The sequence below is a fragment of the Phalacrocorax carbo genome, chromosome 20, assembly GCF_963921805.1.
Source record: "Phalacrocorax carbo chromosome 20, bPhaCar2.1, whole genome shotgun sequence".
Classification (NCBI taxonomy): domain Eukaryota; kingdom Metazoa; phylum Chordata; class Aves; order Suliformes; family Phalacrocoracidae; genus Phalacrocorax; species Phalacrocorax carbo.
In genome coordinates, this window is record NC_087532.1 from 7,334,549 (window position 1) to 7,348,572 (window position 14,024).

At 59.1% G+C, this 14,024-nt stretch overlaps 2 protein-coding genes across 2 annotated transcripts; both read left to right on the top strand.

Annotated features, from left to right (window-relative positions):
* The first annotated feature begins 146 nt into the window (after positions 1 to 146).
* Positions 147 to 4,560, top strand: MUL1 (mitochondrial E3 ubiquitin protein ligase 1). Its single transcript, XM_064470187.1, has 4 exons — positions 147 to 318; positions 416 to 503; positions 2,278 to 2,398; positions 3,220 to 4,560. The coding sequence occupies exons 1-4, from the start codon at positions 199 to 201 to the stop codon at positions 3,947 to 3,949; spliced, it is 1,059 nt and encodes a 352-aa protein (XP_064326257.1). The 5' UTR covers positions 147 to 198; the 3' UTR covers positions 3,950 to 4,560.
* Positions 4,561 to 7,738: 3,178 nt separating this feature from the next.
* On the top strand, positions 7,739 to 9,104 carry CAMK2N1 (calcium/calmodulin dependent protein kinase II inhibitor 1). The gene is made up of 2 exons (XM_064470178.1): positions 7,739 to 8,080; positions 8,938 to 9,104. Exons 1-2 carry the CDS (start codon positions 7,921 to 7,923, stop codon positions 9,006 to 9,008), a joined length of 231 nt encoding a protein of 76 aa, XP_064326248.1. The 5' UTR covers positions 7,739 to 7,920; the 3' UTR covers positions 9,009 to 9,104.
* Positions 9,105 to 14,024: the final 4,920 nt, after the last annotated feature.

Here is a 14,024-nt window from a genome sequence, read left to right on the forward strand (position 1 = left end):
GGCTGACGCTCGGGGTCCCCCGTCCCCCTAACGGGGCTTTGGGGGAGTTCAGGGGTTGAACACCCCCCACCGGAGCGGCCGTGGCGGACCGCGACTCTATGGTCTCAATGTAGCCCACCAGAGCGCCGCGGGTGGCGTCATCACTGAGCGCCAGCGGCGGCGGGAGGTTGCCAGGGTAACGGCGGGGCGGCGGCGGCCATGGAGGGCGGCGGGCGGCCCTCGGCCGCGCAGGCCGTGCTGCTGGCCGCCAGCACCGCTATCACCGCCCTGGTCTACTCCCTCTACCGGCAGAAGGCTCGCGTCGCCCGCGGCCTGGAGGTGGGTGCGAGGGGGCTCCGGGCGGCCGCGGGGGCCCCGGCCCGGCCCGCGGCCTGGTCCCGTCGGCTGAACCGCGGCCTCCGTTTCCTCCCCGCAGGGCGCCAGGAGGGTCCGGCTGGACGGAGACCTGCGGGCCGTGCTGCTGGAGGCGCCGGGGCGCTGTGTCCCCTACGCTGTCATTGAAGGTAGGGCAGGGCCCATAGCGGGGGCGATGGGGGCGTGTCCTTCCGGGAGCACCCAGGGGTACTGAAGGAGCTGGCGGGAGTGCTCACCGAGCCATGCTCTATCATTTATCAGCAGCCCCGGCTAACCAGGGGAGCCCCGGTTGACTGGAGGTTAGCAAATGTGGCACCCATCTACAAGAGGGGCCAGAAAGAGGATCTGAGGATCTACAGGCCAGTCAGCCTGACCACGGTACCGGGGAAGATCACAGAGTGATACATCTTGAGGGAGCTCACCAGGCATGTACAGGACAACCAGGGGATCAGGCCCAACCAGCATGGCTTCATGAAAGGCAGGTCCTGCCTGGCCAACCTGATCTCCTTCTATGACCAGGTGACCTGCCTGGTAGATGAGGGGAAGGCTGTGGATGTTGTCTGCCTAGATTTTGGTAAAACCTTTGACACCATTTCCCACAGCATCCTCCTAGAGAAAACAGCTGCTCATGGCTTAGATAGGCAGGCCCTTCACTGGGTAAAAAACTGGCTGGATGGCTGAGCCCAGAGAGTTGTGGTGAAGGGACCTCAATCCAGTTGGCAGCCGGTCACAAGTGGGGTTCCCCAGGGCTCAGTGTTGGGGCCAGTCTTGTTTAATATCCTTAATAATGATCTGGACAAGGGGATCGTCGAGTGGACCCTCAGTAAGTTTGCAGATGACACCAAGTTGGGCAGGAGTGTTGATCTGCTCGAGGGCAGGAAGGCTCTGCAGAGGGACCTGCACAGGCTGCATCGATGGGCCGAGGCCAAGTGTGTGAGGTTTAACAAGGCCCAGTGCTGGGCCCTGCCCTTGGGTCACCCCAACCCCAGGCAGCGCCCCAGGCCCGGGGCAGAGGGGCTGGGAAGTGCCCGGCGGAGAAGGCCCTGGGGGTGCTGGCTGACAGCTGGCTGGGCATGAGCCAGCAGTGCCCGGGTGGCCAAGGAGGCCACCAGCCCCCGGGCTTGTGTCAGCACTGGTGTGGCCAGCAGGAGCCGGGCAGGGATGGGGCCCCTGTGCTCGGCCCTGGGGAGGCCCCACCTCGAATGCTGGGCTCAGGTTTGGGCCCCTCGGGACAAGAAGGGCCTTGTGAGGCTGGAGCGTGTCCAGAGAAGGGCAGCGGGGCTGGGGCAGGGTCTGGAGCACAAGTGTGCTGGGGAGCGGCTGGGGGAGCTGGGGGAGGTTTAGCCTGGAAAAGAAGAGGCTGAGGGGAGAAGGAGGCTGTAGTAAGGTGGGGGTTAGCCTCTTCTCCCAAGTAACAAGCAATAGGATGAGAGGAAGCGGCCTCAAGCTGCGTCAGGGGATGTTTAGATTGGGTATTAGGGAAAATACCTTTACTGTAAGAGCAGTCAGGCACTGGTACAGGCTGCCCAGAGAGGTGGGGGAGTCACCATCCCTGGGGGTGTTCAAAAACTGTGTAGATGAGGTGCTGAGGGACATAGTCTAGGAGGCCTGGGGGTGTTGGGCTGGGGGTTGGACTTGATGATCCCAGAGGTCTTTTCCAACCTTAATGATTCTGTGATTCTGTGATCCTCACCCCAGCTGCCCCCTCAGACGGTGAGGTTTGTCCCCAGCCTCGCAGTTTTGCTCCCTTCAGCACATCTCCCCACCTCAGGCCGTCACTGTGTGTCCTGATGGCTCAAAACATGAGCCCTCGGCTCTTCAGCCCCCTCGTTGTGTTCAGATACCGCCCACGATCACTGTATGCAATAAGAAATGGAGCAGAAAATTAAGAAGCACCTCACATGCTTTGGATTTGTCTTTCAGGCGTGGTGCGGTCCGTTAAGGAGACCCTGAGCAGCCAGTTTGTGGAGAACTGCAAGGGCGTCGTTCAGAGGCTGACGCTGCAGGAGCATAAGATGGTGTGGAACCGAACAACCCACCTCTGGTACGTGCCCAGTGCCCACAAACATCTGGCTTTCAGACAGGCCAAGGTGCCCTTGGAGAGCCTGACGTGCTAAAGTGACTTCAGGCGTGGCCAAAGTGACCCAAGGTGCCCCAGACCAGGACCCCACAGTTCCAGCTGCCAAAAAGGGGCATGTTCGGCTGTTTTCAGGCTTCATATGGGGGCTGTAGAAGATGAGAAGATGAGTTGGGTAGGGTAACCCAATGCGGGCAGAGTGTTTATCAGCAGCCCCGTGATATTGTTGTGGAGGTGGCCACAGGACAGTATTTCCTGAGAAAAATGACACCTTTGAAACAAAAAATTCGGTTGGATTTGGGCAATACCCGCACCCAGGGGACCTGAGGATGGTCCCGAGAGCAGCCTGGCCCACGAGAGCTGCTGAAACGAGAGCACGGTGACGCACCTCAAGCCTCGGCTAATTGCATAACGCTTATCAAATTTGTGTGTGTGACAGACAACGCTTCTCCTCACAGGGCGGTTTCTGGCAGCCAGGAACGCCGTGGGGAGATGAGGGGGAATTAGGTGGGCCGAAGCGCTCTCCCAGTGATGGTAGAAGCCCACGCTGGTTCTGCAGGGACTGCGGAAGGGCTGAGGTGAAGGCAGAGGGCCTCATGTGCGCCTGTGTGGTGCCACGAGGGGAGAAGCGCTGCTCTCCAGTGAGTCCCACCCAGACAAACTTTGCTCAGGGCAGGCGACAGCTGGCAGCACCCAAAAAGGGCAGGTCAGCCCAGGTGGTGTTTCCCTGCCGGCCTCGGGGGAAGTGCTAACGCTGGCGTTTGCTTTATCCCCTTCTCCTTCCCCAGGAACGACTACGAGAAGATCATCCACCAGAGAACCAACACCACCCCCTTCGACCTGGTCTCTCAGGAGGAAGGCGCCGGCGTCGCCGTCCGGGTGATGAAGCCGCTGGACGCCGCCGAGCTCAGCCTGGAGACGGTGTATGAGAAATTCCATCCCTCCGTCCAGTCCTTCACCGACGTCATCGGCCACTACATCAGCGGAGAGCGCCCAAAGGGCATTCAGGAGACGGAGCAGATGCTGAGGGTGGGCACGGCGCTGACGGGGGTGGGAGAGCTCGTCCTGGATAACACCACGATCAAGCTGCAGCCCCCGAAGCAGGGCATGCCCTACTACCTGAGCGCTATGGATTTCGACTCCTTGCTGCAGAAACAAGAATCAAACGTCCGGTTCTGGAAAATCCTGACCGTCGTTTTTGGTTTTGCCACCTGTGCCATCCTCTTCTTCGTCCTACGGAAGCAATACCGGCATCACCGAGAGAGGCAGCATCTCAAACAAATGCAGGATGAATTGCGGCAGGCCCAGGAGCGCCTGATGCATGAAATGAACGTCAAGGGTGGCGAAACACTCAAAAACGCCTGCGTCATCTGCTTGGGCAACACCAAATCCTGCGTTTTCCTGGAGTGCGGGCACGTTTGCTCTTGCACTGAGTGCTACCGGGCTCTCCCCGAACCCAAAAGGTGCCCAATCTGCAGGCAGCCCATCTCCAGGGTGGTTCCTTTATACAACAGTTAAACTTCTGTGGCTGAGGGGGGGGGAGCTTTTGGCGTTAAAACCGCCTCTCGCAAAGGCGTTTTCTCGCCTCGCTGCTTGGGTGGTTGATTTCGGGGAAGGGGAGGGAGCTTGAGTGAGCGGGTGCTTCGACTGGGGCGCAGAGCCAGGGCTTAAAAGGCGACGATCCAGCTCATTGGGGCTCACATCACGCACCGGAGGTTTTCGGGGCGGGAGACGAGGAGCCCTCGCAAAGGGCGCAGCGCTTAGCCGGGAGATGCAGCTTCAAACCCTTCTGTTAAGAGTCGGACTCTTGGGGTTTGCATCGTGGTTTGCTGAGCCTGCGGTCCTTTACGATAACCCTGGGGGGAGGGTGGGGGGAAAGCTGTGTTACAGCTTCTTTGGGGCTGCAGAATTCCGGTGACGCTGCCCCCTGGCTCCGGGGACCGACGGAGCGGGGTGGGCTTTCGGAGAGCTCGTGCGGGGGTTTGGGCGAACACACGTAATTTTGTGATCATCCGCAAAATCAGTTTGTGACTGTGTCACGCCAGGATGCGAGATCGGGGAGGAGAAAAGGCTGTGGCTTGAGCTGGGGTAGGAAATGGGGTGTCAAGGAATAAATAGGATGAAAAGCGTGTTTGTCTTGGATCCTTATATGACCCTGAGGGGGGGTGGCGGGATCTGCTGCCCCTCTGCACTCCCTGGGGTGTCTGAAACACCGGAGGAATGTATATTGCCCGGAGCAGGGATGGAGGGTGGGGTAAGGGGGGTAGGATCTAGTCCCTCTGCACCCAGTCTGACGCCGGTCACCACTGTCCCCTTGTACGTAACGCAGGCGGTACCAAGCCCCTAAACTTGCACGCAGGAAAAGAACATTCCCTTCCCTGACTCCACCATTTTCCTATAAATCACGTACAGTTGCTGCACCCGAGAGGGTTAATGTACCCGAAGTGGTGCTTCAATTAACATTTGCTGGGGAGTTTTTAATTAAAGAAACATAGGGGCGGAGTGGGGGAGCCCCCGTTTTGGGAGCTGGGAGTAGGAACAGTCAAAAACGCCGGGACCGAAGCAGCCCCCAGGATCTGGGGAAAGACCCCGCGCCCTGTCCGACACTTGCAGGCAGGCAGAGCCGCCGGCCTCCCCCTCCCTCGGGGGGTCCCCCTGCCCTGATGCGTTTAAAAGGAAAGAGTTTTCCATCGACTGCCAAGAAAAACAGTGAATTTAACAAGGAAACGGGTTATTTCCTCATTAAACATTAACTAGACCGGCCGGGCAGCGTCCGAAGGCCGCCGCAGTTGCATGGCATGAAACCACCGGTGTAATTTCCCCGCCGGGGCCGAGGCGCGGGGCCTTGGGCAGCCCCAGCGCTGGGAAGGGCCGCATCCAGGCCGCCCCGCCGGCTGTAGATGGCGGTGGCTGCCCGCCGCAGGGAGCTGCCTGCCTGCCTGTGCGCTGCCTGCCAGCGGGAGAAGCCAGAATCCCAGTGGGAAAAGCCAGAATCCAGCTCTCTGGTGGAGGCGTCCCTCCTCGTCCCACGGTTATCGTCGCCCTGCCTTGTCCTTCGTGCTTTTCTGGTGCTGCCAGAAAAATAAAACCTCCTTTTATCAGTGGCTCAAAGTGCAGCACGGAAAAAAACCCCAAGAAACCCCCCAAGACTTTCCCTGAGGGATCAGCTCTGTCAAATCACGCATCGACCGCTCCCGTCTTCCTGACAGCGTGGATTTTACACTCTGGACCAGCTGAGACCCCTGACTCCTTGTCTTAAAAGCCATTTTCTGCTGTAAAAGTAATATTTAGAGGCTTTTTATTTTTTGGCCGTTACCACCTGTACAGTATCAAGGCTTTGCCTTTCCCTCCCCAGCTGACTGACCACCCCAGAAAGCCTCGTCCCCTCATGGGGACAGTGGGGAGGTCACCGTGCCTCAGGCAGACGGGTGCAGGATGCGACCCCAAGCCTTGGCGTTTTCCCCGGGCAACGCAGCCATCACGCGAAACCTAAAAATACACTTTTGGGGGGGCTGTGCTTCCCCGGTACCTTTCGCCTCCTGTTTTCAAGCTTTTCCCCCGTGATAGCTCGGGCGTAGACGCAACCTTATGTAAGGCGCTGACAGCTCGGGGGCGTGCAGGAGAGGGGCTTGCACGGCTCCCGGAGCTGAGGATTTCAGCAAGCGAGGGGTTTGGAGATGGGAGCAGCGCGCCTGGGCCCCAGCATTGCGGGGCGCCCTGCCCTCCCTGTGTCCCCGTACTGCTCAGCCCTAAATCGAGCCAGGCTCCCACTTCTGCAGAAAGCCGCTGGCAGAGATGTCATCACCCAGCCTTGCGCAAACAGGTTGTTTTTTTTTTACTGCTGGCCCCACTGTTCCCCCAACTCCTGGGGATGCACCAGGGTTGCCTAAACCCCACCACATAGCCACAGTCTTCAAAACAGTAGCCCCAGCCCTCCCATCACTCCTTCCCCAGGCTGGCTTACTTTGCTGGGAAATAACCCCAATGGCCTGTGCTGCTGGGGTGAGGCCGTGGGGAACACTGCATGGAAAGCTCGCAGCGACCCAAAAGCCCTCCCACAGTCCCCCGGGAAAGGCTGGCGCAGGGACACGTCCTGGGGACCGACAGCCACGTGTGCCCAGACTGACCCCCCCCACCTTGCAGCCCCCCACAAAGCGCCAGAGGCCCCAGCATGGCTCATTTCTGCTGGGCTCTGCAGGGCAGATGTGGGGCTGAGCCCATGCTCCCCAGGGATGCTGTGGGGCAGCTCTGGGCTCCCCAGAGGTGGCGGTGGGGCTGGCTGGGCTCGCTGGGGGTTGCTCTAGGGCAGTTCCAGGCTCTCCATGGACACTGCAGGGCACCCTGGGGATGCTGTGGGGCAGCTCCAGGCTCCGTGGGGATGCTCTGGGTCAGTTCAGGGCTCCCTAGAAGCAGCTGCGGGGCAGCTCCAGGCACCCTAGAAGTGCTGTGAGGCAGTCTGGACTCACTGGAGGTTGCTATAGGGCAGCTCCAGGCTCCCCAGAGATGCTGTGGAGCATGTCTGAGCTCCCCAGGAGTGGCTGTGGGGCAGGCTGGGCTCGCTCAGGGTTGCTCTGGGGCAGCTCCAGGCTCTACAGGGATACTGTGGGGCAGCATAGGCTCCAGAGGGGTGCCATGGGGCAGCTCTGGGCTCCCCAGGGATACTGCAGGGCACCCCGGGGATGTAGCAGGGCAGCTCCATCTCCCCATAGGCAGATGAGGATTGATGTAGGGCAGCTTCGGCCCCCGCCGGGGGTGCTGTGGGGCACCATGGGGATGCTGTGGGGCAGTTTGGGGCTCCTTAGGGATGCTGTGGGGCAGTTCAGGCTCCCCAGAGGTGGCTGTGGGTCAGTTCAGGCTCCCCAGAGGCTGCTGTGGGGCAGTTTGGGGCTCCTTGGAGATGCTGCGGGGCAGTTCATGCTCCCCAGAGGCGGCTGCGGGGCAGCTCCGGGCCCCCCGGGGGTGCTGCGGGGCGCCCCGGGGACGTCGCGGGGTAGCTCCGGGCTCCCCGGGGATGTTGCGGAGCATCTCCGGGATCGCTGCGGGGCACCGTGGGGATGCTGCGGGGCAGCTCCGGGCTCCTTGGGGATGCTCTGGGGCAGTTCGGGGCTCCCCGGAGGCGGCTGCGGGGCAGCTCCGGGGCTCCCGGGGCTGTTGCGGGGCCCCGCGGGGACGCCGCGGGGCAGGCCGGAGGGGCAGCCCCGGGGATCCCCGGGGTGCGTGGGGCAGCCCGCCGGGGGCGGTGCCGCTGCCGGGGGCCGTGCCGCTCCCGCCCCGTCCCGCCCGGTCCCGCCCCCCGCTCCTCTATCGCCGCCGCCGGAGCCGCCGCCGGAGCCGCCGCCGCGGAGCCGCCAGCAGCGCCGGGCCGGGCCGGGATGTGACGGGGCGGCCGCCCCGGGCCCCGCTGCGCCGCTGCCCCGGGCCCGCGGGCCCCGCGCCCCGGGAGGCTGTCGGGGGGCGGCGGCGGCGGCGGGCCCCCCCCCGCCGCCCCCATGTCGGAGGGGCCGCCCTACGGCGAGGGGCAGCTGGCGGGGGACGCGGCCGTGGGGCAGCTGCCCTTCCCCGTTCGCCTCCGCGGCCCCGACGGCCTCCTCGCCGGCGGGCAGGGCAAGCGGCCGCCCAAGCTGGGGCAGATCGGCCGCAGCAAGAGAGGTGGGTGCCGGCGGGACCTTCCCCGGGGACGGGGCGGCGGGACCTTCCCGGGATGCGGGGAGAATCCCCGGGGACGGGGCGGGGTGCGGCGGGGACCCTGCGGAGTGGCGGCCATCGCGTCCCCGGGGACCTCCGCCGGGGTGCTGGGCTGCGGGGACACTCCTTAGGGACAGGGCGTTGCGCCCCGGGCGCTTTACTGGGGTCTAGGGCAGGAGGGACCTTCCTTGAGGACAGGGCACCGCGCCCTGGGGACCTTCCCCGGGCTGTAGGGCAGGAGGGAGCTTCCCCGGGGACAGGGCATTGTGCCCTGGGGACCATCCCCAGGCTGCAGAGGAGAAGGGACCTTCCGTGGGGCCAGGGCATCGCCCCTGCGGACCATCCCCAGGCTGTAGGGCAGGAGGGACCTTACCCGGGGGAAGGACATCGTCCCCTGGGGACCATCCCCAGGGCGTAGAGGAGAAGAGACCTTCCCCAGGGACAGGGCACTGTGCCCCAGGCGCTTTGCCGGGGCGTAGGTACCTTCCCTGGGGACAGGGCATCGTCCCCTGAGGACCATCCCCAGGGTGCAGGGGAGAAGGGACCATTCCTGGGGACAGGGCACCAGGCACCGTGCCAGGGTGTACGGTACCGGGTACCCCGCGGGATGTCGGGCATCGAGCCCACGGTATCGGTTTGCCTCTGGGGCACCGTGCCGGCTGCGAGGCTAGGGCACCGTGCTGACTTTGCCACCGGCTGCACCAGGGCTGTGGGAACCCCCCCCAAACCCACCCCAGGGTGTCCAGCACCCCGAGGTGACCTTGGGCGGGGGGAGCACAGCGGCATATTCATCACGGTTATGTTTTTTTTCTGCTTTCCAGTGGTTATTGAAGATGATAGAATTGATGATGTGCTGCAAAATCTCTCGGAAAAGGCCCCTCCCGGTGTTTAAAGCCTCCCCGGGGACGCTCAGCTGAAGCCGGGGGGGGACAGGGGGGGTCGGTTTACAACGGCACAGGTTATCGGCAAAAAAAAATAAAAAATAAAAGCCCCGCAACACCGCAGCGACCGCGCCGAGCGAGCACTTGGAGAGCCATCCTCGCCAGCCTGCAATCCCCACCGCACAGCAGCACGTCCTGCCCTCCAGGAGACGCGCGGAGGGGAGGGCGGCGAGCGAGACAGAGCCCAACGGCGAATAAAAAAATAATAATCATAAATAAATAAAGAATAATTGGGGGAAAAATATAGTCACCCGCCCTAAAAGCCCAACCTGCCGCCGCGAGGGATGAACGGAGGCATCTCGCCGCGGCTCTGAATTACTCCTGATTTCCTTTCTTGGTCCGATGAACCACGCTAGATCCGGGGGATGAGAGGAAAGGGGGCAGCGAAAGATGGGGGGCCAGCCCCTGGGGTCTCCCCCGGCCAGGGGCGTTCCCAGCGGGCACCTTGTTTACATTATTTAATCTTGCAAAAATGAATCCGTGCACTTGGATGTACCATGCTATCCCCTTCCTTATGATTTTTTTTTTTTTTAATGTTGATGTCTTTGGATGTTGGAAAATGATATAATATATATATTTAATTTTAGTCATGTTTTAAGGTTCTCGAGGGGAAAAACAAAACTTTTATAAAGGAAAGGCCTAGAGGAAGAATTGCTGGTTTATTTTTTAAAGCTTGTACTTCTTGGCTGCTGTGAGCAAAGGGACAGATTTTATATGTATGGGGGGGTAGGGGGGACGCTCGGCTTTTCTAACCACCATGCAGTCTGTAGTGTGGGTGATCTTGATTTGTTTTATTTTTCCCTTATATTGTGGCAGTTTCCTCTCTTTAATAGACTGTATTAAAAATATATATAAAAAAAATATCTAATGTAATCACAAGAGTGCCAAACACTTGGAGATGCCGGAGGGCAGCGATTCCCTCCCTGGGTCGAGCAGCACTCGGGGCTTTCTGCTCTTTCTAGGGCTCGGTCAATCTCTCGTGGGGTTTTCTTTGACTTCTCTTTTCTAATCTTTCTTTTTAACTATTTTGCATGATGTGCATAAAAAAAAAAGGGGAAAAAAAAAAGCGCCTCTTGTGTGAGGGCTTGGTTTCTTGTTTCTGTTTGCGACTCTGACAGACCTCAAGGCAGGTTTTCTTTCCTCCTTTTCTTAAATATTGTGTATGTTGCACTTTTATCCACTTACACAGGGCTATTTCTGCAATGTCCAAATAAAAAGGAAAAATGAAACAAAATGGAAAACAAAAATTAAATAAATGCGGATCTGCCGTGCTTTCCCGCGTGGTGCCGGGGCCCAGTGCCGAGCGCATCCCTCCCCATCCACCTAAATAACGCCAAAAATAGCCAAGGAAAACCTCGCCACTCTCCGGCACAGCCCCGCCATGACCAGGGTCATGCTGTGCCCTGAATAATTAATTATAATTAATATTTATTTATGGGATTTTTTTTTTAATGGGGAAATGCCTCTGGGGCACGAATTTCATGGAAAAATTCAACGTGAGGTCCCAAAAGCATCCGCTGGGGACGCGGATGGGGACCCAAAAAAGCGTCTGTCGCCCTCACTGCTGGGAAAACCTGTGGAAAACGGGGATTTTCATCCCAGCAGCACCTCCGTCCCCACCAAACCCAACTCCCGGCCGATTCCCCGCGACCGCTGCCGTTAATCATTGCCCGGGAGCGGGGCGGCGTTAATGAGAGCTGTTACCGCTCCCCGCCGGCGCGACCGAGGGCACGGGCAAACCTTTGTGCCGGGGGAAGAAAATCACGCCAGGGGAAACGGGTCCCCGGGACAGGGTTTTATTGCAAAGAAAATAATATATTGCAATAAAAGCAGCACGCTGCTGAGCAGGGCTGGCGCTGATCCGCACAGCGATGGCCTGGGGGGGGGGAGAGCACACACTGATTAATTTGGGGTGGGACAGGGGGTGCCGGCGCTGCCCACCCCTCCCCATTTTTGGGGTGCCAGGGCTGCTAGAGTCTGTGCAACGCTCCCCTCCCCAGCACCTCTGCTATTTCTCCATTTTAAACCACGCAGGCCCTCATGAGTCCAGGATGGAGTGGGGAGATTTGCTAATTTGCTTTCCTGAAAAATCCCCAATTCTTTTAATTTTTTCCCAGCAGGTTCAGCCCCGCGGTCGCAGCCCAGTGGGCTGGACTCAGAGGACACCACCAACCCTTCAGCCCCAGGATTTTCTCTTCTGGGTGACCCGATGCACCTGCAAAGCATGAGATGGGCCCACGCTAGGTTTTTTTTTCCCCCCAGTCTAATGGTTTTTGCCCCAGCTAGAATCTGCTGGCAAGCCAGCGGCTTTGGGGGAGCAGACACAGCCCACAGAGGAGCAGAGCATCCCGCATCGGCAGAGGTGGCAGCGCTGGGTGGCTCATAAAACACATAACCATGGGCTGGATGCGGCCACCAGCACCTGGTTAATTAGGTTTACCAAAAAGCCCTTATTTTTGCATGAAAAACCTCATTGACGGGTCTGCCAGACGCAACTGCCTGCTTTCTCCCGTGCATCAAAAAACCCCGGAGCACTCAAACCCCCCAGAGCAGGTGCTCCGGGGATGGGGTCCATGCACAGCCCCAGGAGCCCCCCCAAAACACCTTTGACACCTGGGAGAAGCCAGGGATGAACCGGAGAAAGCCCGAAGCACGAGGGGGAAGGGAGCTGAAAGAAGAGGAGATTCTGCTAAATTATAAACCGCTCTTTTATATGCATCTTTCATGCACAGCACATAAATAATGGAGCAGGAGAGCCCGGCGAGCCGGCGAGCTCGCTTACAGGGAGGATGCGGGATGGAGGGGCGAGAAGAGAGGGTTGCAGGGTGGATGGTGGGGAAAGATGTGGCCAAGAGACCGAGCCGGGGATCCCCCAGCCTTGCATTGCTGGAAGATGATATTCTGAAGGAGGATTTAAGGATTAAGCTGGCCGCAGGGCAGGAATTTATTGCATACATTATTTAACAGATGGCCCAACGCAGGCGGCCGGCTGCCTACGGTCTCCCCGGTGACCTTGGCCGGGAGATGCCGGGGCCGGGCAGGGAGCCTGGTGCCACTGCTGGGCTCCGGTTACGGGGACCGCAGGAAACCCCCCCACCCCAGGGAGCCGGCACCCAGCAGCTCCAGCGCCAAATCCCCATGGAAACTGCAAAAAAACCCACCCAACCCTGGCCCATATGGGCTGCTTGTTTTGGCAGTGGTGGGAAAAGGAGGAGGGAAAAAAAAAAAAACCAAAAAAAGCTGTTTGCAGGTTTATTTACTGAAGGAAACTTGGCACCTTTGGAAGAAGCAGGGTGCTGGAGGGATGAGCGAGGTGCAAAGGTCCAGTGGCACCCAGAGCGCTTGCAAAATCCCACTCCCGCGCCCAAACACGTGCTTTAATCCCATTTCCCTGGGGATTTCAGCATTGAGGGAAGGTGCTGAAACACTTGCTCCCCCCAGCAAAGCCAACCCCGGCCCCTTACGCCTAAGAGCTGGGGGGGGTATTTTTATCCATCTCTAAAGCCGCTCATTTTCTGCAGGCTTTAAATCCCTGCAGCAATCGCGGCATCAGCCCTTTGCATCGCGTTAGTCCCCTGGGGATGATACCAGCTCTGGGGGGCTCAGTGCGATGGACGCCCATTTTGGGGCTGCATCGCTGCCCCCGCCGCTCATTTCCCACATCTCCGGGGTGGTTTGCAATCAGCCAGGGAAAAAACACCCCAAAAATCGAGAGCAGTGGGTTACAGCCAGGACAAAGCAGAGCACAGGGGAGCAGACGACCCCCCAAAAGCGCTTCCCCAGAAGGATGCCCATCTAGCGACCGCCCAAAATATTCTTTTTCACCAAAACTAGGGCACGTTAAACTAGGCCAGCGCTCCCCTGCAAAGTGATTTATTTATCGTGGGGGGAGCAAGGAGGGACAAGAGCTCACAGAGCAGCATGTCCGGGGCAGGGACGCTCCATCCCACCCCCAAACACTGCAGTTTTGGTGGGGGGGGGGAAAAATTGGGTCAGTCTTTCCTCTTGTTGAAAAAAACAAATCACGATTATTCAGAAGGGGGCAGTTTTAGTGACCTTCAGTGGGGAAGATACCATTAAAACGACCAGTTTTGTATCAAACCCCTTTTGATCCATTCGCTTAAAGCCACTGCTGTTTTCAACTGCGTCCATAATGTTTTATATTGTGGAGGGACCAACATAAAATATGCTTTCACAAAATGGAAAATGGATGAAAACATGAAGGAAATTTTGTCCTGCAGAAAAACTCCTCTTTCCCCCCCCACCTTTTAACATAAGAATGAGGAAAAACCCAGAGAGCTGCGGGCAATGGGGCCGACCAGGGGGGATGCAGGGTGCAGCACCCTCCTGCCGGGTGCCCCCCCAACAAATGTGGGCTCAGGACTTTTTTTTGCTTAGTTTCCTCATGCTTTGGGTTCCGCCCCGGGAGAAGGTCTTCTCATGGCATCGACCCAAACTGTTGCTTGTTTGGGGGGATGCAGGTCCCCCAGCCCCGGGCTCTTTGTCCCACAGCCACTAGAGGCCACTGAGGCTCTGTGATCCCGCCTGATTTGTTCCCTTGGGACATTTGGACACAATGTTAGTACCCAAAAGGCTAAAATTGGGGGGAAATTATATAAAGCATAGAGGCAGCAAAACCAAGGGCAGAGGAGGGCTCATTGCCAAGCTCCATCAGTATCCCAAGCGCATCCCTGCTCCAGGGACCCTGTGGGCCATGGGGAAAGCACTTTTCTCACCCCAAATCTGGCCAAGCCACTCACCTGCCCAGCCCATGGTGAGCACTAGCAGGATTTTTGGACACCCCCCTGAGCTAAATGTCTCTAGAGGACAGGGAAACGCTGCCCCAGGTGAGGCTCCCCTCCTGGGCCAGCACTTAGAAGAGCTGGGCTCACCAGGAATTTTTTTGGAGGGGTCAGGCAGCCACTCTCAGGATGCAGCACTTGCCACCTTGGAAGCATCCTAAAAAA

Excerpts from the sequence above, each read along its gene's own strand:
- MUL1 (XM_064470187.1), top strand. The coding sequence starts at position 199 with ATGGAGGGCGGCGGGCGGCCCTCGGCCGCGCAGGCCGTGCTGCTGGCC. Across the intron at positions 319-415 it reads GCGTCGCCCGCGGCCTGGAG|GGCGCCAGGAGGGTCCGGCT; the intron begins GTGGGTGCGAGG and ends TCCTCCCCGCAG. Across the intron at positions 504-2,277 it reads CCCCTACGCTGTCATTGAAG|GCGTGGTGCGGTCCGTTAAG; the intron begins GTAGGGCAGGGC and ends TTTGTCTTTCAG.
- CAMK2N1 (XM_064470178.1), top strand. The coding sequence starts at position 7,921 with ATGTCGGAGGGGCCGCCCTACGGCGAGGGGCAGCTGGCGGGGGACGCG. Across the intron at positions 8,081-8,937 it reads GATCGGCCGCAGCAAGAGAG|TGGTTATTGAAGATGATAGA; the intron begins GTGGGTGCCGGC and ends TCTGCTTTCCAG.